The sequence below is a fragment of the Thrips palmi genome, unplaced genomic scaffold, assembly GCF_012932325.1.
Source record: "Thrips palmi isolate BJ-2018 unplaced genomic scaffold, TpBJ-2018v1 HiC_scaffold_4, whole genome shotgun sequence".
Taxonomy (NCBI): Eukaryota; Metazoa; Arthropoda; class Insecta; order Thysanoptera; family Thripidae; genus Thrips; species Thrips palmi.
In genome coordinates this window covers 10,049,659-10,070,079 of record NW_023144631.1, presented here as the reverse complement: position 1 = coordinate 10,070,079, position 20,421 = coordinate 10,049,659, and the positions used below count along the sequence as shown (strand labels likewise).

At 57.0% G+C, this 20,421-nt stretch overlaps 2 protein-coding genes across 3 annotated transcripts in view; one reads left to right on the top strand and one right to left on the bottom strand.

Annotated features, from left to right (window-relative positions):
- Nucleotides 1-155: 155 nt before the first annotated feature.
- On the bottom strand, nucleotides 156-5,190 carry LOC117649387 (abl interactor 2-like). 2 transcript variants are annotated; one of them, XM_034392081.1, is made up of 11 exons: nucleotides 5,061-5,190; nucleotides 4,450-4,610; nucleotides 4,204-4,371; nucleotides 3,976-4,123; nucleotides 3,659-3,897; nucleotides 3,370-3,581; nucleotides 3,011-3,288; nucleotides 2,550-2,588; nucleotides 2,389-2,424; nucleotides 1,350-1,631; nucleotides 156-1,265 (listed from the first exon to the last, which is right to left on the bottom strand). In XM_034392081.1, the coding sequence occupies exons 1-11, from the start codon at nucleotides 5,128-5,130 to the stop codon at nucleotides 1,102-1,104; spliced, it is 1,797 nt and encodes a 598-aa protein (XP_034247972.1). In that variant the 5' UTR covers nucleotides 5,131-5,190; the 3' UTR covers nucleotides 156-1,101. The 2 variants fall into 2 exon arrangements, with proteins under 2 accessions (XP_034247972.1, XP_034247973.1); XM_034392082.1 differs by lacking the exons at nucleotides 2,389-2,424; nucleotides 2,550-2,588.
- A 652-nt stretch (nucleotides 5,191-5,842) lies between these two features.
- Nucleotides 5,843-20,421, top strand: part of LOC117649610 (disintegrin and metalloproteinase domain-containing protein 10) — a 51,904-nt gene continuing 37,325 nt past the window's right edge. The window contains exon 1 of the mRNA XM_034392505.1: nucleotides 5,843-6,209. Coding sequence (XP_034248396.1) covers nucleotides 6,122-6,209 — 88 coding nt within the window. The 5' untranslated portion in view covers nucleotides 5,843-6,121. The remainder of the gene's footprint in view (nucleotides 6,210-20,421) is intronic.

Genomic DNA, 20,421 nt, shown 5'->3' with positions numbered 1-20,421 from the left:
ATTTCCTACCAGTTTCTTCCATATTGTGAGCAGATGGCTACAAATTATACAATGAACTATTTCTTCCCTTTTTGTAATAATAAATAGGTTTCAATTATAATATAAGATTAGTTGTAAACAGCGCACAATATGAGAATAAAGAGAGTACACACAAATCTGGTCTGTATCATTTATTACTGAATGGACGGGAGAAGGAGCATCAATGTACGACAAAAAATGGAAACGAACTGGAAGACCTAGAATTGTTTAATATAACCTATTTAGACATGAAGTGAAAAAAATTAATACTTCATGGCAGCGATATTCCCCTAATCATATAAAATTCCAGCAAAAAAAGCACAAAAGAAACAAACAATGCCAACAATAATCATGTACTCATATATTTACACAAATAACAAAGAAACTCGTTCACAATGAGTTGTAAAAACAACTTGCTGATTTGATGAAAATTGAACTTGGTCTAGGTAAGAAATGATGATTACATTCGGACAATCAATCCTTGTAAAATTCATTAAGTATACGTTGAGACAAAAAATTAAAGTGTAATAACAAGAGAATACTCGACAAGCAAGTTCCACATTATGTACCAAAATGAGCACCTGCTACATGGCAGTAGTGGTAGCTTGGTATTCACTCAAGGCACACCCAACATAAATTGATTAACAATATTTATCTAACAATAAACACCAATTGAGAAAAAGATGAAATTTGTGATGAATCACAAAGACAAGTATAAAAGGAAACAAGGCATGTATCCCAAGGACACTACATTGAAAGAATTGATATAAAAAGTATTATAATTACTAGGTATGTCTGGGGAGAATGTATACATTGATCATGGATTTAATGGTACAGTACACAGATTGTGGCACACTGCTGTACCACAACCAAAACTTCAATAAAAATTAATTAGCCTGACAATAGTCAATAGGTTCATGGCACACTTATTTGCCGCAGCTTTGGAAAATACAACAAATGAAAAGTGTACGACAGCATAAATAATAAATACGTAATTGTTAACAAAACAGAACATGTGATCCTTTTTTTGGAATTTGACTAAAGCACACATAATGAATGGAATGGATTCTTTCCTGAGAAGATTCAGACACAAGGCTCCACATAGTTTCCAGGAAAGAGTCCAGTAATACCGTCCATGACACCTTCCCACCAGCCATCGTCATTCTTCTTGAGTACATAGATGACAGCACTCTCTTGGAAACTTAGTTCATCATCCTTATCGGCATAGTAGTCATAAATGGCAACAACTGAAATACAGACAAAGTAACAGATAGTTACAGAAAGCGGGACCTTACACAAGGAAAAAAGATCATCATTCAAACACAACGTACCTTTTTCAATGTAATTCTTTGGAACCCATCCAGGCAAGTCCATCTGTTCTGGTACAATCATGCTCCTTGGCTGCCCGAATCGGGCGTGCTCGGCCTCTTCAGGCTGAGGGGGTGGTGGAGGGGTTTGACTGCCCAAGCGGTAATGTTGCGAATGGCCCCCATGGTGAGAGTTGTGGTGACCATGGTGCTGGTGAGGCAAAGTGTGATGACCCAGCATACCACTGGGAACCGCGGCCATAGCAGAGCTTAGTGAGTTGTTCAGCACGAGAGGAGATGGTGGAGCTGTTGACAACATACAGCACAAAATTAGAATGATATTAAATGAATACAGAAGACATAATTTGATCATCGGTTTACAAAGAAGATTTATGTCACGAATCTTTGGATTGAGAATGTATCTTAAATGTTAGGTTCATATCTAAGCTGCTATAACTAGAAAAACCTCAGCACTACAACAAAAACATGAGACAAAAAGCAAAATAAGGTAAATTTAAATTATTGCACGAAGCAGGACAATTATTAGACAGGAATATCTTTGATTACTCTGTATTCCACACACTCTGTATTAAAAATTACTTATTCAATACTTAAATAACTATTCACAAGTGCAACTATAGCAAAGGCTGAATGAATGCAAAAATCATGCAGAATATGGAAAGCAGATGACCAGGAGCTCCTGTTGATTGATGCAAGCAGAAGAAACAAAAATGAAATAAAGTAAAAAATAATGACATAAAAAAATTTGGCCTCAAGAAAAAAATACATCTACATAGCAGAAAATGTACATACTGTTAACAAATAAATTTGTCAGTCACTAAACTAAACTGCCAAGCATAAAAAAATATGGTTTTAATATATAAGAAACACAGTGAGCAGAAACAACAAAGGAGAACAATAAGGCACTACAAACAACAAACCTGTTTAGAAAAATATCTAATTAAAAGTTATCTACAAACACCAATTAGTGAACGCACATCCAATACTCATGGACCATGCTATCCTAAAAAAAAAGGAAACCTCAAATCGACAAATGTCTTACCTCCCGAGTTTTTCAATGCACTTTTTAATGGTTGTCCTGATGACAGCGGGAAGGCCACAAGAATTAAAGGGAATGAATGAGTAAAGGAGGTAATTAACAATAATCCAACATGGAAGGAAACAAATTCAACTGACTAGATTGACTACAAAACATCATCTTACCTCCCCCAGGATTTTTCAGAGCACTTTTCAAGGGTTGTCCTAAAAGTCCAATGATAGATACAACAAAAAGAAAAAAGAAAAGACAAATAAGTGAGTGATGATGACCACGGTTTTCTTTCCAACCATTTCACCAATCATGCAAGAGGAGGGGAAAAGTAATGATTTGACGTGGTGGATGCAAGGAAAATAAAATATAAGGAGCTGCACATGAACCTGTGAGCCTGCTGTATGCTGCTATAAAACAAGGCAGTACCAATTTGAGTTTCTTTGATAATAATAAATTAAACAAAAGAGCCCAGGTGCTTTTAGACACAAACAATATAACAAGCTCCATATTAAATGTACAGAATTGTTACAGGCAGAAGAATATTCAAACCACTGTAAATGCTTGTTTGTACAAAAGCTTGACATCTTTGTATTAGTAAACCACAAATTTAATTTGGAATGGGATGGGGACTTACGTGGCATGCTCATGTGGTGGTCCGAAGAATATGTAGCTGGAGGGGTGTTCGGAGGCGGTGTCTGAGGAATAGGGTGCACCAGACCCACTTGAGGCAGATTCATCGGAGGTAAGGCTGGTTCTGGGAGAGTCATTATTGGGGGTGGCGGTTGAGGCTGTTGTTGTTGTTGCTGCTGCTGCTGGAGCATTTGTTGCTGCTGTTGTTGTTGTTGCTGCTGCTGCTGCTGTTGCAAGTGCTGCTGCATTTGCTGCTGAATTTGTTGTTGTGTTTGCTCATTCCTGAAAAGCAGAAAATTCAATGCTTCAAATATCAGACAAATTTTTTTTTAAAAAGGACAAATTGTGAAAGTAATATCTTACCTTTGCTGATGATGATGACCAAGTGTGCCAGTGTTGTGTGCATGGTTAGTGGCATGCATGGCATGATGTCCTCCATGATGCTGGTGAGGAAGTGTATGCGAGTGCCCTGGCTGCATTGCCCCAGCATGCATTGGAAGGGCAGAGTACCCAGGCCCGCGTTCGCGACGGCCTGGATGGCCCAGAGGATAGTTGGGCGCATAATGGCTAGGAACCTGTGAAAAAAGGATTTTGGTTAGATCAATTTTCTTCTCACTCTTTTAAAATATTTAACTATAAATACACGGCATACTTGAGGTGGTGCCACAGCTGGAGGAGTTCTGTATTCCCTTGACCCTTTGCTGAGTGTGCCCATGCCACGCACCGCTTGAGGTGGTGTGGGGGGTTTAGTAGTTGGCGCAGGTCCAACATTTGGACCAACTGCTGGTGGAGCAGCCCCCATAGACTGGAGACTGCCTACACTTGATCCTCTTTGCTTTCCACGCATACCACCTGTCAGTGTTCGAACTCCATGACCAACATCATCCAAAGCTGAATAAAGAAGAAATAATTTTAGATAACATTCAATAAAAAGGGTACATGACAACAAATTTATCACAAAAACCTTACCATTGTAGTCAATAGCACGACGAACATATTTGATTGGTTTTTCAGGATTGGCAGGTGCGATGATTTTGTAAGTGCGATTGGTACTTTTATTTGCAGTAAGAACTCCAATTTCACGACGGGCCACTTTTTCTTTATGAATCATCACAGTCTAAGAACAACGAACAGAGAGTGATACAATTTATTGCATTAAAATAAACACTAATCAACACCGAATAAAGATTTAAATACCTGTGCAATGTGATTCATCTGACTTTCCATTTCACCCATTTGAGCAGTCTGCAGATCAAGCAGCTGAAGAAAATTGTAAGCCAAAGTGTTGATTTGGTAGGCTACTGAAGCTAATGATTGTGTAGTGTAATTTTTAGTTTCTTCTAGAGCCATTCGTTTTTCATCAGCCTGCAATAGTTAAGAGAGTAATACACGAAGAGCCATAAATGTTGTAAAGTGCACAACATACTTAGAGTCATAACAAACCTGGAAGTAATTATTTTCACAATATTCAGCAACACGCTCAAGGTTTGTATGACTGTCAGCCAAATTGTTCCTGCCCTCAGGAATGTCAGTCTTCAGTAACGCTGCCAATTCTGCCATTGTTTCTGATTCACTGCCAAGTCCTTCTCTGTTGACAACAGCACCTGCAACCCAAAACGAAAATGTTCATCAATCATTAAAATTGGTTTTTGATAACCCTGATGGAAATAAAATAGCAATAAAATAATGAAACACGACAGTGGAAGCGGGGAAAGTCACAGATGCGGTTATGCTTTGGCAAGTGACAGTGACATACATAACCAAGGACCAGCAACCAAACAAATAATAAAGACAAATACGGCAACGAAATATGCCCAAAGAATTGAAAGGCGAACCGGTTAAGCGGTTTCTGAACAACAGAACAGTGCACGGGTAGAATTTCATACGAATTTGAAGAACCGACATGAAGAGAGTGACAAACAGGCAAAATAGGAGGGGCTCCGGTAGCGGACGCGAATCGGGCCGCAGGCTGCATTTTTCTATCAGAAGTTCGTAAAGAGTGCAGAAAAGCAAACGTATGAAGGCGAGGGAGTTGATGCGGTTAGAAAACGTACCCGCTGTTAGGAGAGAGTCCCACATTTTGTTATTGTCGCCTCTATCGACGAAAGATAACCAAGAGAACATCCACTCGTCAGGCGACAAATGACATTTGACAGCAGCAGACGGCCACTGCCTTGTTGTGGAACAAATCTTCAAAACACGATGGCTGCCAACATGATAATACAAAATCTTACGCCTTTCAGATCAACGAAGAATACACTGCGTTAAGGTGAAACGACAAAACGGTTTTGGATTGAGAGGCGCATCACTTTGTTTCATTTTGTAGGTGTACTGAAGAGCATTCTATGGGAAATTATCGTCACGTTTCGAGACTAGTTTGGTGTACTTCCCTACCAAAATGGCGGCAAATACACTTGTAGGCGTGGAAAGTGCCAAATTAACAGTGTGTTAGAGCCCCTTTCTATGATGTTTTTCGCCTTGGCATAAGAAAGAGTAATGTTTCACTTTATTATTGACTTTTTGTACTGATACTACCTTCCAAATGCATTTTTGACGCAGTTTCGACCTTAGCCGTTTAAATTTCGCGCGTTTGTACAAACTCTCGAAGAAGGCGGCGAGACAGTTCTGGAAACTGTCTTTGTTCGTTTCTATTTGATAACTCTCATTAGAATCCAGAAATGTCCCATTTTATGTTGAAAGTTTCAGAATATTTAATGCTATCAGTGACTGTCCTTCTCGAAGCGCCAGATTAAGGTTGGCCAAAACTCTTTGAAGATTTTGTTTGTTATGTTGGCTAACCTTTCGCGTCGGTGGTGTCTCCCCCGTGCCGCTGCGTTTTTGTCCCCAGTATGCGAAACTAGCAGAAAGTGAAAGGATGGATTGATCCTGTGCTCCGCGCAGCGCGCAGTGGTTGTTGTTTTGGTCCCATCTGTTTTCCCTTTGTTTTGACAGAGGGAAGTTGGGTATCCTGATGTGCTCGCGTGTGCGCAAGTGTCGTTGCAAGTGCGTGCGGGCACTTTGTGCCCAGAGCAGGGACGGGGGGATCAGAAACAGCTAAAACAGCTACGAGCGACGATGGCCAACATGGTGTGAGTTTGTGAGATTGTGTGCCACCATGGTGTCCGCGAGGGATCCTGTGTGGGCCGTGGTCAGCTTGTTGCACCTCGTGGCTCCCCTGCTGTCAACGCCTGTCGTCCAGCAAGGTAAGACGGCTCAACCCTTTCCGCCCATTTATAACCACACAGTCACCTCCGAGGAGTGACTGGAGTGGCTCTGGAGACCATTGTCCAGGCAGCCTCCAGCACTGGAGAAGTGCCTGGAGTCACCTGCTGCAGATCAAATGGTCCATCTTTGAGATGAACCGATTTCTACAACGTAAAGGGGCTCAGCAATGCAGCTGGCGCCGTTAAAACGAGCTTAAGGCGGTGCCGAACGGCCGGGGAATGCTCGCTGGAACTTTGACATAACCTTAAACCCCATTTGACAGGGAGGTAAACAATAACCTTGCGACCGTCATCTCTTTGCCAGGGGCACCTTTTCTTGCCGCTTCGATATCATTTTCGGCATTGTAGCTCCCACAGTCATTGTCGCAATCGTTACCGTATTATTAAGACACTTTTATATTCATATTTAACACCTTAAATCGGTGACTTGACCTTGCTAAAATGGTCGTCAAAGAGTAGAACTACTTTTTTCGATGCCGCAACGGTTTGCCATTTTGTGTCTACTAGAATCGACAAATTTCATCACCCCGACTGCTGCATCTATCTATTTTGGAATTTTTGTCCAGGAAGGGCATTTTGTTGTTCATATCCGAATTTGAACGTCAAAGATCATCCCCTATTCATTGGCATTCCCTTTGCAGCCTGTCAACCACACAAAGACAGTGCTAACCGCAACCGGTACCTGGTGACCTAAACGCACGCGTAAGGGTACGTCGCGAGTACCCCCTAAGTACCCACCCCATAAGGTCAATTAATCATTTTCAGGTTATTGTCAAGTAAATATGACCCTGACAGTCACCAAATAATGATTCTTGGGGGTCATTATAAGGTCACCTTAATGTTTTGAAATAAATTCATCTGGACTTGGCCACACGTCGTGTTGTACTCTATCACTCTAGAAACTGAAGAGAGTGCATGGCATGCTCCTCCTAGGAGTCAACCACAAAGCACACTTCCAAGAGCATGTTCAAGACACTCTTCCCAAGAGCTGTTTGCAGCACACTCTTCCCAGGAGCATGGAGATTCAACCCAGCTGTCTCCGTGCTTGCAAGCATGCTCCTGGAAGAGTGTGTGCCAAGCATGCTCCTGGAAGAGTTGCCTTCCCCAAGCAGCTCTTGGTAAGAGTGTGTTGGGTTGCTCTAGGGGGAAAGCATGCCATGCACTCTCTTCAGTTTCTAGAGCAGGACTGTCGAATGGTGACAATCATCAGGACAGCGCGAAACGGAGTCGAGCGGCGGAGTTTAAAAATAGAGCTGTCAAGCGCATTGGTTCAAACCCCCACAGAGTGTGCGTCTTCTCCACGTGGTGCGAGATGAGACATGGAGACAAGCCAGCTGTCTCCGTGATGAGACATCACGCTGCAGATCGGGGACGCCTCCGCCTAGCTGGAGTTGAACCACCGCCAAGAGGGCAACAGGCTGGTGTCTCGTAAACGAACTGAGCCATGTACCAATTTAAAGATTCTGTCACGGCAAAGCGGAAGGAACCTATCACGAACAGAGACTTGATGGGATGACACGCATCGATGAAGAGCAGGACTTTCCAGTTGATTTTGCAAAAGGCGAGAGGTCGGCAGTGGAGAAAAATGTGACGCTGTGACCTGGGAACAACAGAAAGATGGCACGCGAGCACTTGGTCGGCACGGCTGGGCACGGCCGGCTAGTCGGCCAGCTCCAGGCCGCGCGCCTCTTGTTTTCACCCGTTCCAGTTCCCTGAGCCGCGGCACGGCCGGGCACGCCACGCCGCGCTATCATCCCGCGAGCTAAACACCTGTCCACGATACGGAGAGCGAAGCGAGAGAAAGAAAGAAGCCTCGCTTGCTTGCTCTCCTCGTTTGTCGAGCCTCGCGTCACGAGGACTCTGCCAATTACCGAAGGTAAATAAAGGAGCAACAGGGGAGGGAGGCGCGCTGGGAGGACCAGCGCGAATAAAGAACGCGTTATCTGACTCGCTTTTTGCCCCAATGTGCCATCCAATCTCCCGTCTCTCTCCCTCTCATCTACAGGCGTCCCACGCCACGCGCCCCCTCCACCCCCTGCACTGCACAGCGCCGTTATGAGTTCCCCGATGAAAATGTCGCCCTGTCCGGCAGCGCAGCACGCCACGCCACTGGAAAAAAGGAGGCTCCGGGCGGGTGTCGAACCCCGGACCTTGTTATTACAATCGACTGGGCCCAGTGGGGTCGAACGTGCGCTCGTTGGCGCTCTAATGGGGAATGGGGGCGCTGGGGGCGCTGGGGCCGCCCGGCCAGCAAGGCGCCGCTCTCGCCTCCGCGATCGTCTCCAGCTCGTTTCCGTTTCCTTCTCCATTTTCCCTTTTTTTCTTGCCTCCCGCTGCGGGGTGGCGGTGTTTATGCTAAATTGAGGCCTGCAGGTGGAGGGGGTGGAAACGCGACCCTTGTTCCAATTTCGCGTCCCGGCTGGGGGTCCGCCGGGGTCCGCGCGGACACGCGTCTGCAGACCTGAGGGGGCTGCGGGGGCCCGGGGCAAGGGCAGGGCGGGCAGGCGCGCCGCCCCAGCGGGCCCAGCGAGCCGAGACAGAAATGGATTCCGGAGTACTTTGCCGATGGCCCCCGCGAGGCAGAGTGCCTGGCTGGCCTGTGTTGCTGCAATTGTTTCCATGTGGGGGCTCGGCGTGGCGTGGCGCGGTGCTCGGTGTGTTGCCATCGTTGCTCAACCAACCTACCCCCGAGTCCCGGGTGCGGGGTGCGGGCTGCCGCCCCCTCCCCTTCCCCCAGGCCCCAGGCCGCCCCAGGCGCACGGGGAATGGAAGCTTGACATCTATATGGCAAAGATATCCCGCAGCAAGAAAAGGGGGCACGAGGAAAAGAGCGGTGCTTTGAGCGATCTGCCGCGGCGGAGGCCTCAACCACTTCAAGCCGGTGACTCCACGCAGCAAGGACATCATCATCATCATCATCATCAACGCTGTTAGGCCTATGCAGACCTTTAGCGGTTCGAGTCAGCAAGGCACTCCGACCTCGCGCGGCCTCTCCGCAACCTCAGATGCGGTCGAGTTGGTTTTCCTCTTCCACACCGCCAGGACTAGCCGCGGCCACCACGCACGCAGCATGCCGGTTCGAACACTTTTCGCCGCTCCCCGTTCCGCGCTTTGTTTTTCTATCGTTTTTGAATAATGAAAACCCGTACGTGCCCCGGCCGGGCGTGCATGTTTGTTGGTGTGTGTGTGTGAGGGTTTAATCCCCCGCGGGGCCCCGCCGCCCCGCCACCCGGCGTATCAGCAGCGGGGCGCGCGGCGCTGTGTAGCGGAGCGGCGAAGCTCACCTCTCTCCTCGCAGCAGCAACCTTTTTAAATCAATTATTTTCGCCTTTTTATTATTTTCTCATATTTTCCGACCAACAAAAATTAAACCCAGCGACGCCGGTCCGGAAAATTGAGCTGGAAAATGAAGGAGGAAAAAAACATCACGATAAAATACGTCCAGATTGTAAGACCTGTCGCAAATCCAGAGTCTCCACAACTTCTCTGCGCCCCTCACACTGGCAAAAAAAACACTACAGCATGTATAAAAAATCCCCTTTTGAAGAGTCTGAGGGTCTGAGCCTCCATTTCAATAATTACTCTTTAAAAAGGAGGTTAGTGCTTGCGCTTTGGTTTTACCAGTGCAGCCTCCGGCTCGGCCTCCGGCCCCAGCGTAGCACACAGTGTGCCACACACCGGCAGGTAGTTTGCGCGCTCCGCGGGTTGCATGCACACCTCAGGCAGGCAAGGCAGGCAGGCTCGTTGATGACTGCCTGGGGCGTAGTGGCGGCGGCTCGCTCATGCTCATCCAGTGCTCATCCGCCCGGCGTGTTCGTCTGCCTCGTCTGCTTGGTCTGCTCGAGCGTGGAGCGTGGAGCGTCAGCCATCCGCCGTGCTGGAGCTCTGCTTGCGGCTGCTTGCCTCCGAGTCGCGTCGCCGCGCTGCCGGCGCTGCCCGTTCATCCGGCGGTAATGCTGCGTCGCGCGTTCATCCTGTTTGCCCTCATTAATCCCATCGATGCCAAAGGCAAAAGGTCTCCTCTCGCAACCCCTCGCGCGCCGCGCCCCGCGAGTGCGACGGAGACAGGGCGACCGAAGTTCGGAATCGGGATCAACTCGCCGCTCGTCTCATTAAAAACGGCCCGGCCTCATCGAAGGAAGGAGGCGGATTTCGAGCGCAGCGCCGCAGCTCGATGTCGCATGATTTACTTGGAAGTATCGTCCGTCCGTCTTCCTCTTCCTCTCTGCGTCTCTCTCGCGCCCTCCTTCGCCTCGCGGGAAGAAGCGGCGCTAATGCCGCGTCCAAATTAACTCAATAAAGTGGAAGGGCTTGGCTGGCTGCGGGCGGGCTGCGGGTTGGCTGCAGGGCGGGGCGCTGGGGTTGCAAGAAGGGCTGCTGCTATGTTGCTCATTTTATTCCTCCTTCTTCTTCTCCTCTGGTTGTTTCCGGCCGTAGGTACAGGCGCTTTAGTCGGCGCTACAGCGAGGCTTCAGAGCCGTGGCGGTGCGCGGCGGTGCGCGGCAGTGCGCCTCCCCCGCCGCCGGCACTCCGAACGATTGCTTGCACTGCACCTGCCGTGCCGTCGGTCGGCGTGCCCGCCTCGCTCCTGCTTTCGCTTGCAGCGTTAAATATTTTGATCCGGGCCGGCGGGCGGGGCGGGGCGGCGGGGCGGAGAGGCTGGCGTCGTCGCGGCGACCCCGTTTCGCGGGGGTGGCTGACCTGGCCAGGGCCTGGCCCGGCCTGGCCTGGAGGGAGGCTGAGGCCGAACTACTACTGTGCTTTCGTCGCTCTGTCTTTTTCGCCCACGTGAAACCGTCCCGGAAAGGGGCGAGAGAGACAGAGCGGGGGTTCGCACCCGACCTGCAAGAGGTGGCAAATGAAAGGAGGTGCCTGCCCCGCCGGCCCCTCCTGCAGTGCAGTTTCAGTGTAGGGCGAGAGGAAGGCGCCAGCGCGCCAGGCTGTTTGCTTGATATTTTCGGCGCGATGGTCCTTGACGCTGCAGCCCGGGGGTGGGCAGGGGCGGCTGGGAGTCCGGGAGGGGCGGGCGGGGCGTTGATTTGGGGGAGGGGGAGTGTCAGGGCCGAGGGCAGGGCGCCGCCACTGCCTTCCGAAATGGCGAGCAAACTCTGCGCCTTGTACCAATCCCCCACTTACAGCCCGAAAACCTGGAAACCTGAAGCTGGCGCGCCTTCGCCTTGGCCGCCACCGCCCCCCTCGCTGCCAACGCCAGCCCGATCCGCCCTGGTCGCTCCCGGTCCCGGTCGGTCTACTCGTCCAACTTGCGCGCCGTGCTCCAAGTTCTCTCTCCTGCGTCTGATTTCTGAATGAATGCCCGTCGAGTAGCTCGGAGGGAAGGTTTGCGGTTGGAGGGGGGAGGGGTCGGGGGTGGCGAGGTCGCGTATTGGCCAGCCCTTGGGCCAGCGAGCCTCGAGCGAGCCAGCGGCGACGGCCACAGCGGAGGCACAAGTTTGGCGGCCACTGTCGCTTAACGCTGCGAGCGGCGTGGTGTGGTGCCGTGCCGTGCCGTGCCGTGCCGTGGCCGTGGCGGCTTGCTGGAGGGCCGAAGGGCGGAGGGCGGAGGGCGCGGTGATAAAGTTTGGCCTCCGTGATGAGCTGCTTTGTGCCGGCGCCGTGTTGCGCAAATTAGCGCCCGGCCGCCCTGCCCGGCCCTGGCCGCTGGTCCCCGCCTCGTCGCCACTCCGCGCCACTCCGTGCTGCCCGTGTTCCAGCAGGCCGCGCCGCGCCGCGCCGCGCTGGGGTGGACGGGGTGCGCGTAATGGCCAATCTCTTTGCCGGCCTCGTTGTCCTGCTCGGCGTCCTCGTTGTCGCCCGCCCCGATGCGCGTCAACTCGCCAGTCCGCCTGCGCCCGCCCCGGCGCGCGCCTGCATTAGTACGCAATAGTACGCACACACGACACGACAAACTGCCAGCCATTAATTAGTCCGCGTGGGGTGGGCGGGGGCGGCTGGCGGCTCCGGGGTGGCGGCGTACGAATCAATATAGGCCGGAATGCCCGGCCTCGTGCGGGTCTGCGGGGCGCTGTGTCTCTCGCACCCCCACGGGCCGATGTATGGGTGCGAGAGAGACAGCGCGACGATAGCGGCCCTTGGCACTGCCGTCACTGTCATAACTCGACTGCCTAGCGCTGCCTGGCGTGACGCGCTGCCTGGCTGTGACAGCGCGTGCGGAGCGCAGAGCGCGCAGCCCCGCGCAGCCATTGCGCGCCTGTCATTAGACGTCGGCCCGTTCCTGTTCGTTCCTTATTGGACGTCCCGGCCCCGGCCCGGCCCGCCGCGGAGGGGCGCCGGAGCGGTGGCCGTGACGGTGTCGCGGCCGGGCGCGGGTTCGAATACCGGCGGCGGCAAGAGAATAGGAAGAGCCGCTCCGGACGTTTTGCGGCGGTCGTGCGGTCGTGCGGCCAGGAGTGGGTCTTGTTGCGGGTGAGGACGAGTAAATAGACTGGAGTGACCGCCGCCGGCGCGGCCCAGGTGGCGGGGCGGGGCGGGCCGGGGCGGGGCGGCAGCGTCCGAGGCTGGCCCAGCAACTAGACCATGGCGGGGCCGGGGAGGTGGTGCAACTCTCCGCGCGGACCGCCACGGCCGTCCTCGCCGCTCGCGCCGTGCGAATCCCCCTCTCCTCTCCCCCTAGTCCCTCTGGTACCACCTTTTTATATTTTTTGCACCCGTCACTCCGTCAATCCGACCGCCGCCCAGGCCTGCCGCCCAGGCCTGACCTTTGGCGCGGAATGGCTGGCCGGGCTAGCCGGGCTGGGCGTTGGGCGGCCTGCACCGCACTGCGCCTCGCCTCGTCTCGCCGAGGTGGCCAGCCGGCCGTGTTTTCACTTTGCAGGATCAGGCTGACGCTAACTGGGAGAAATAGCGTGCCGGGCATGGTGCCGGGGACGCCCTGGCCGGCCGAGCGAGCGAGCGCCCCGCCCCGCCCCGCCACCGTCACGTTCAAAGAGAAATAAAAGCGCCCCCGCCAGGTGCAGTCCGTGCCCTGCAGTCTTTTAAGGCGGGCCCAGCACGGACCAACGACCGAGCACGGCACGGCAGGGACGGCAGGCACCCGGAGGAAACCGAAGTTCCAGGGGCCGCGCCGCCACGGCCAGGGTGCCAGGGCGTGCCAGGGCGCCGTGCCCTTCGACGGCGTGCTAATCGGGCTGGCGCTGGCGCGCGCTGGCCGGCAGGGCCGCCAAATGTGGTGTCGCAACGCGTGTGTCGCAAGCGAGCAGGCAAGCAGGCGGGGTGGCGCTGGCGGCACTGAAATCCCTGCTGCGCGGCGACGCGGCTTACCGGCTGCCGGGCGTTGTTACAATTACTTTTTATCGGTGCGACGCGGTGGCGGCACTGCCGGACAACACAAACACCGCAAACGTCGTGCTGTTTACCCACCCGGAGGACGGCGCGGCGCGCCTTGTGAATGGATTGTATTGGGCAGTGGACCAAACAGACAAAAAAATGACAACAAACAACAACAAAAACGGAACGATTCTTTTCCGGGCTGCTGGCGCCTCGTCCCATCCGATCCCATCCGAACCTATCGCTTCCGTCCTGCCGTGCCGCGCCCTGCGGCCCAGCCTGGCCTAGCTTGTCCCTGCCCGCGCGGACAGTAGCGGGGCTGCGTGCGGGGGGCTCGCGGACCCCTGACTGGGTTTCACTTTTGTCAAGATCGTGCCCCCCGGCGCTGTGTGTGTGTGTGTGCGTGTGTGTGCGCGCGCGAACAAACAATGCCGAGTGCTCCCGGGGGGCCGTTTTGCCCCTGTAAGCGACGGTGGCGGGGCGCGGGGGCGCGGGGGCGCGGACACACTCTCCAGGAGGTCGTGGCGCCGCGCGGCGAGGCTGAAGGGCTGCTGCTGGCTCTCCGTGTGGCCAGGGATGTAGACGTTCGGACTCACACACACACACACACCACACACACACGCTCAACCGTGGCTGCGTAGCGGAAAAAATGGCAACGGTCGTGGAGGAGCCCAGCTCGGTGGCGCCGCTCGGGGTGGCTCGCTCCCATTTCCGTTCCACTCCATCTTTGACCCTTCCGTGCCCTCCCTCCCTCCCTCCCCCCTCGCACCCCGCCGCCGGGGCCCCCGAGCTGACTCGCCGCTTCCGCGCCCCTCTTGTCACCGGATCGCTTTCGGCGACCGCCCTGCAGGCCCCGCCAGGCCCCCACCGGCCCCTATCCACCCCCACAGCCCCGTGCTCAATCCGACGCGGGGGTACAGTGCAGTCAGCACGCGGGGTAAGTACCTTAAAGGGCTGCCGGGCTGCCCTGTGAGCTGTGCCCTGTGAGCTGTGCCCTGTGAGCTGTGCCCTGTGAGCTGTGCCCTGTGAGCTGTGCCCTGTGGGCTGCGCCGCCATTACTTAACGAGGGCGGACTGCCGGACTGACTTTGCGGGCGCCATGGGGTGGGTGAGGGACCCACGGACCCACACTGTGGGCGGCTGCCTCGGCGGGGCTTACAGTGGGGGCCCCGGTGGTGCGACTGGGGCGTGTAAGCCGGTGAACCGCTTCGTATCAATGAAACGTGCGGCGGTGGCGCAGGCAGGAGCCGGCAGGCAGAGCGCGCAGTTGGAAGCTCGGAGAAGCAGTGTATAACCGCCGCCTGCCGCTTGTTGCTGCGCGAGGCGCTGCGCGGCGGACTGCGAAGTGAACTACGACTCCCCCTCCTCGTCCTGCTTGCCCTGCTTGGAGTCCGCGAGGCTGGCTTGCGCTTGCGGCGTCTTCCTCCAGCGCTTCCCCGTATTCCCATTGCTTGCGACCGGTCTCTGCGGGTACTTGACGCTATCCGGGGTACGCACTCCACTCTTGGTGCCGCGCGCCTGGCGGGCGGGGCGGGGCGGGGCGTCGGCTGGAGGACGAAAGACGGCGGCGTTTCCGGAGCGCGCGATCGATGAGTAAAAATGTGTTGGCGCGCGGCCGCGCCGAGAACGCGCGCTGTGCGTTTGTATGTGTGGCTGTGTGAGTGGGTGAGTAATAGTTCAGTGTACATGTTGGTGTGGGCATGTGTGTGTGTGTATTCTCCGGCCACTCCTTCCTATCGGCGGCCCCAATGTACCGTACTCACCGGACTTCCTCCTCTCCTCAATGATCGCCCTATGAGCCGTGTGTAAATTTGTGCGCTGCTTGCCGTGTGCGTGTGGGGAGGGGCTTTGCTCTGCCGCATATTGCCAATGCGTTTGTGTGCGTTTGTGTGTCCATATTGGATGCCGGCACGTCACCCACTATTTGCGGCGTTATCGACGCGACGTGCGAGTGGCCGTGCCGCCGCGGTGCCGCCGCGATGCACCGCGGTCGGCGTGTCGGCTCGTAGTCGCGCCTGTATCCGGCGAGTCGGTTCGCCTGGACTCCCTCCCTTCCCTCCGCCGTAGAGTGCATGATGGTGACGGCGGGGCCCTCGTCGGCCACCACCAGCAGGTCGTCGTCGTGGTGATGGTCGTCGTCGTGACCCGCTGCAGCACACAATGCATAGGGCTCCCGTCGGGGCACCTTATTCTACGATCCACACAAACGGCCCCCCTTTGTCACGCGGCCCTCGTCACACGCGCGCACTCACACCCTCTCACTCGCTCTCACACACACACACGCGCGCTCTCACACTGAGGCGCCGGCTGACCTACTCGCCGAGGCGCGGCGGTACGCACGTGTAAGCCGCGCACGCGACTCACACACAAACAATGGCTGCCTTGGGGACCTACCTGCCTCCTGGAGGAGTATGGAGCCGTGGCGCCGCGTGGCGCGCTCTGCCTTTGGTTGCGTCACCGCGCCTCGACCCGCCCCCCCCGCCCCGCCCCGCCCCGCCCCGCCACGCCCCGCCACGCCCCGCCACGCCCCGCCACGCCCCGCCACGCCCAGAGAGAGGGTGACGGGGGCACGCGGAGCTGCACTTTATGTACGTCCGTCGTAAAACCTCCCCCAGGGTGCGTTCCTAGATCCTGCAAGGTGGATGGTGGATGGTGGATGCAGCGCGTCGTCTGCGGAGACTGCAGGCACTGCCAGGACACTGCAGGGCCTCGCGGCGGAAGCGCGCCGAGCGGGATGGCGGCTCTACGCTTCCAGGAGCGTTGCCGCGCTGCCGCCTCAGTGCCCCGCCCGCCGCGCCGCGCCTCTGCTTCACGCTGAATTTCAACTGTCGCAAATTTGCTCGCCCGTAAAATGTTGCGACAACAGTCGTCTGCTCGCTGAACCCGACTCTCTTTCAAGGTGTGAGGCGTTTAAAGGCACAGAAAGTTCAATGCCATATTTTTTCTCGTTCCTGACGCAAATCCGGTACACCGAGAAATTTTCTTGTCACCATCCGCCGAAACGAGGCGAATGAACGCTGTGCCGAACTTCGCGCGAAAACGGGCGTTCCATGACCGCTCCGTCGCAAAATAACAACGTGTGTGGCAAAACGACCACTCGGCGGCCTGGCCGGCCTGGCCCCGGCCGGCTAATCGCGTCGGGGGGCTGGAATAGTTCCGGCGGGAAAAAGCAGGCAGTCAGCCGGGCGGCCAGCCAGACAGCCAGCCCCCTCGCAGCCTGCAGCGGGCTGGGGCTGCCTGGGGCTGCCTGGGGCTGCCTGGGGCTGCCTGGGGCTGCCTGGGGCTGCCTGGGGCTGCCTGGGGCGCGGCCCCCCGGGGGTGTCATGGGGGCTGACAGTGAGGGTTGGCCGCGTGGCGATAGTGTCTGTGTGTGTTGGTGTGTCTGAGTGTGTGTGCGTGTGGCAGGGGCATGCATATGCTATCGCACGAAGGGTGGTGCACATGTCATCGCGCGGAGTGGGCGTGGCAGCGTGGCAGCGTGGCAGCGTGGCGTCCGCGTGGCGTGCCCCCGGTAGGGTGGGGCCGAGCCGCTGCCCGGCCGGCGCGTCGCTCTGTCTCCCTCTTTCGCACCCCCTTCCGGGGCGCCGCTCCATGAGTGCGACAAAGACAGAGACGGGTGGTTATTCGGAATCCGTCCAAGTCCCGCTGGGGTGCTGCGGCGGCGAGCGGGTAGGACTTGGCGGTGTGTTCTCGTTTCTGGGCGCCTTGGGCCCCTCCCTCCGGCCGGATCGGTTGGTTGGTCTGGCGGCTTGGCGCAGCTCGAAGCAGCGTCTCATTGAAACGTTGAAAGCAGTGCAGTGACGTCGCGCCAGTCAGCCAGGCAGCCGAGCACGGCAGGACGGGCCCAAGGCGATGTTCCGTGCTCCAGCCGCGCCGCGCCACTGTGAAACTGTCGTAAAAGCAGCGGGATGAGCGCGGGAAAGCCGCGCCGCGCCCCGCCTCAGCTTCCCCGCTGCCAAACGAGCGCGTTGCTCGGCGTTGCTCGGCGCTGCTCGCGCGGCCGGGGCGTTAACGGCCGGCTCAATACGCGGGGCTTCGACGCGTTGCTCGCGCGTGCGCGTCATGGCGGCGCGGCGCGGCGCCTGGCTGCCTTTACGGCGGCAACGCGAGGACCCGCGAGCCGCACGCCGCGCCCCCCGGACAGAGTCGTCCGAGCACATCCAGGGCTAGGCCGACAGCGAGCAGGCCGATGTCTCCTTCCGGACAAGCGTCGTTCTCTGTCTCTCTCGCACTCGCGCCTCGCGCCCGGGGGGGGGGGGGGGGGGGGCGAGAGAGCCTCGGCGCCTCGGACAGAGCAAAACTGTCATCGACGCGCTCTAATGATTATTGGCAGAGCCGTGGGGTTGCCGTTTCTGGCCTCGTCGCAGAATCGCGGACAGGTGTGAGTGGCCTGGCTGGCCTGGCCGCCGAGAGTGGTGGCCGTGTCACGCTGACACGGCCCGCTTGGCCTGCCGCGACGCGACGCGCTCCCGTTACGCGCCACTGACGTGACAATCCGGAAATAACGGCAGGATGAGTGTTTCCATTGGTGTGGCCGACGGGCCGACGGGCCGGTAGGACCGTCAGGCGGCGGAGCGGCCGGGGCACAGCCAGGCTAGCCAGGCACGGCGAGGGCAGGATGCGCGGACCGCCCTGGCGGCCGCTTCGGAAACGAGAACGACGCAGGGGCCGATTGCCCGCGACCATAGGACGGCGTTTTCATCGCTGTCTCTCTCGCACTCATGAGGCGTCCCGTACAGGTGCGAGAGAGACAGAGCGACGAAAACGACTCGTGGAATCAACCTGGCCAGGGCCAGCGCGACCGCCGTGCCGCTCCCGGCGGGGCTCCTTTGTCGCCTTGGACGGCCCAGCCCAGCCCAGCCCAGCCCCAGGCCCCATTGAGGCGCGCTAATGCAGTCGCCCCACCCCGCCAACTTTTGAATTATGAAAGCCTTTGTTGCGATTGGAACATTCGAACGCGGTCTGGCAAACAAAGCTTCCGATGATTCCGACCGCCGCGACCCCGCCAGCCCCGCCACAGGCCGCCAGCGTCACCGTTCCGCTCTTTTCGAGGCGTTCATTTCCATCCATACATTCGGCTGGGATTGTCGGGCGGGGCGGGGCGGGGTGGGGTGGCGTCGAAATGGAGGCGTGGAGTGGGCTGGGGTTGGTGTGAGGCGGCCAGGGTTGGCTGGCTGGCTGCCGGGCTGGTTATAGGTGACTGCGTTGGCCTTTCCATCGCCTCCACTAGGCTTCTCAATTCCCCGGGCCCCTTCTGACCTCTGCCTCCTTCCCATTCCCCCTCTTCCCCTCCTTATACCAATACCTCGGGCTGCTTCCGGTCCAGGCCTCGCTCCATTTCCTCCCGTCCTCTCTCTCCTCCCTCCCCTACCCTCCCCTCCCCTCCCTCTCCACCGCCCTGGCGCCCTGGGCGTGTCTTCCCTCTCCCATTAAGGGTAAACTTGTTTCGAATGCCTCCCGCATCCAGGCCGCCGCGCCGCCGCCACCGCGCCGCTGGGCTGCGACCATGCTGCGACAGGCGCGCCCCCCCGTCGGCGCCGTCGCCCCCCTCGCTCCGCTCCTCCTCCATGATGTTGGCAATTTGTGTGGCATGTGACGTATTCGTTGGGATATTGCGCATGGCAGCGCTGCTGTATGCAAATCAGCTTGGCTTGCTGCGCGCCCCGCTGTACCCCTCTGCGCCCCGGCCCGCCCCGCCCTGGCACGCCCTGGCCGCCGGCCGGCCCGCGCCACGCCTTTGCAGTGCCTGCGGCCTGCGGGCCGTGCGGGGAGGAGGGGGCACACTGTGTCTCCACTCCACCCCCTCGGCCTGCTGCTGCGTCCGCCCCGTCCGCCCCGTCGGCCAGACCGCTGCCCAGGGTGACAAGGGTTGTTGCCGTGCGGCGGATAAACTTGTTCGCCGCCCGCCGCCCTCGCCTGCAGCGGCGGCACCAGGGCGGCAGTATTTATTGCTGCAGCAGGCGCCTGCTCGCGGGCAGGCCAAGGCGGGCCAAGGCGGGCCAAGGCGGGCCAAGGCGGCGCCGAGGCGGTGCCACTTGGCCACCAAGTTGATGAGTTCGGGGAGCGGGACCGAGCGGGACCAGGCAGACCGGAAAGGAGGAAGTTGCATCCATCGGCATTGTTAATGCGACAATAATGATAACGAAGCCTGTGCCGGTGTCCTGGCCGGTGGGTCCGGTCCGGTCGGGGGGGGGCGGCAGCACGGCGTTATTCCATGACAATAGTTGCCCGTTGTTCGCAGTCCATTTCCAGTACGCAGTGCTACGCACCGAGTGCGGGGCCAGGCCCGGCCCGGCCCGGTGGCTGAATGCGGGGCGGACTTTTGTTGTCGGCGCCACGGCGCTGCCTCCGCCTCCCCTCCCGCCCCCGGCCGCCCCCCGCGCCGCCACCGCCCCCAGTCGGCCAGCAGTCATGCGGCCAAAGTTGTGCCCAACTCGCGGCGCGGCGCATGGAGGGCCTCTAAGCCTGGGCTGGTTCCGAGCAGAGCTGCGCGTAGCGCTGTCTCCCTCGCACCCCGCGAGTGCGAGAGAGACGGCGCGGCGCTCGGAGTCGGCCTGCAGGATGACGATGGCGATGAATCGCGGTGCCGCGGATCGTATCTGTCGAACAAAGGGCGCCCGGCCCGGCGCTCCAGCACTCCAGCGCTCCAGCAACGGCCGGCCCGGCCAGGCTTTGCGGAGCGGCGCGCCGGCTGCCGTTTTAACCACCATGTGGGAAAAAATGGCTTCCGACCGCGACGCAGTGGCGCTGCGCTTTTGGCCGATGCGCGCCACAGCAGCGGCTCAGGCGGACACGGACACACGCTCGTGTTTTCCGAACGGGACGCGAGGCCGCCAACGGGGAGTGGATTGGCGTCTGCTTGAAGCGAGTCCCGTTTAAGGACGGTGGATCATGGAGCCCGAAGGCCG

Coding starts and splice junctions, on each gene's coding strand:
- LOC117649387 (XM_034392081.1), bottom strand. CDS start 5,130: ATGTTCTCTTGGTTATCTTTCGTCGATAGAGGCGACAATAACAAAATG. Junction 4,124..4,203: donor AGATGAATCACATTGCACAG/GTATTTAAATCT, acceptor CGTTGTTCTTAG/ACTGTGATGATTCATAAAGA. Junction 3,582..3,658: donor CAGCTGTGGCACCACCTCAA/GTATGCCGTGTA, acceptor CTTTTTTCACAG/GTTCCTAGCCATTATGCGCC.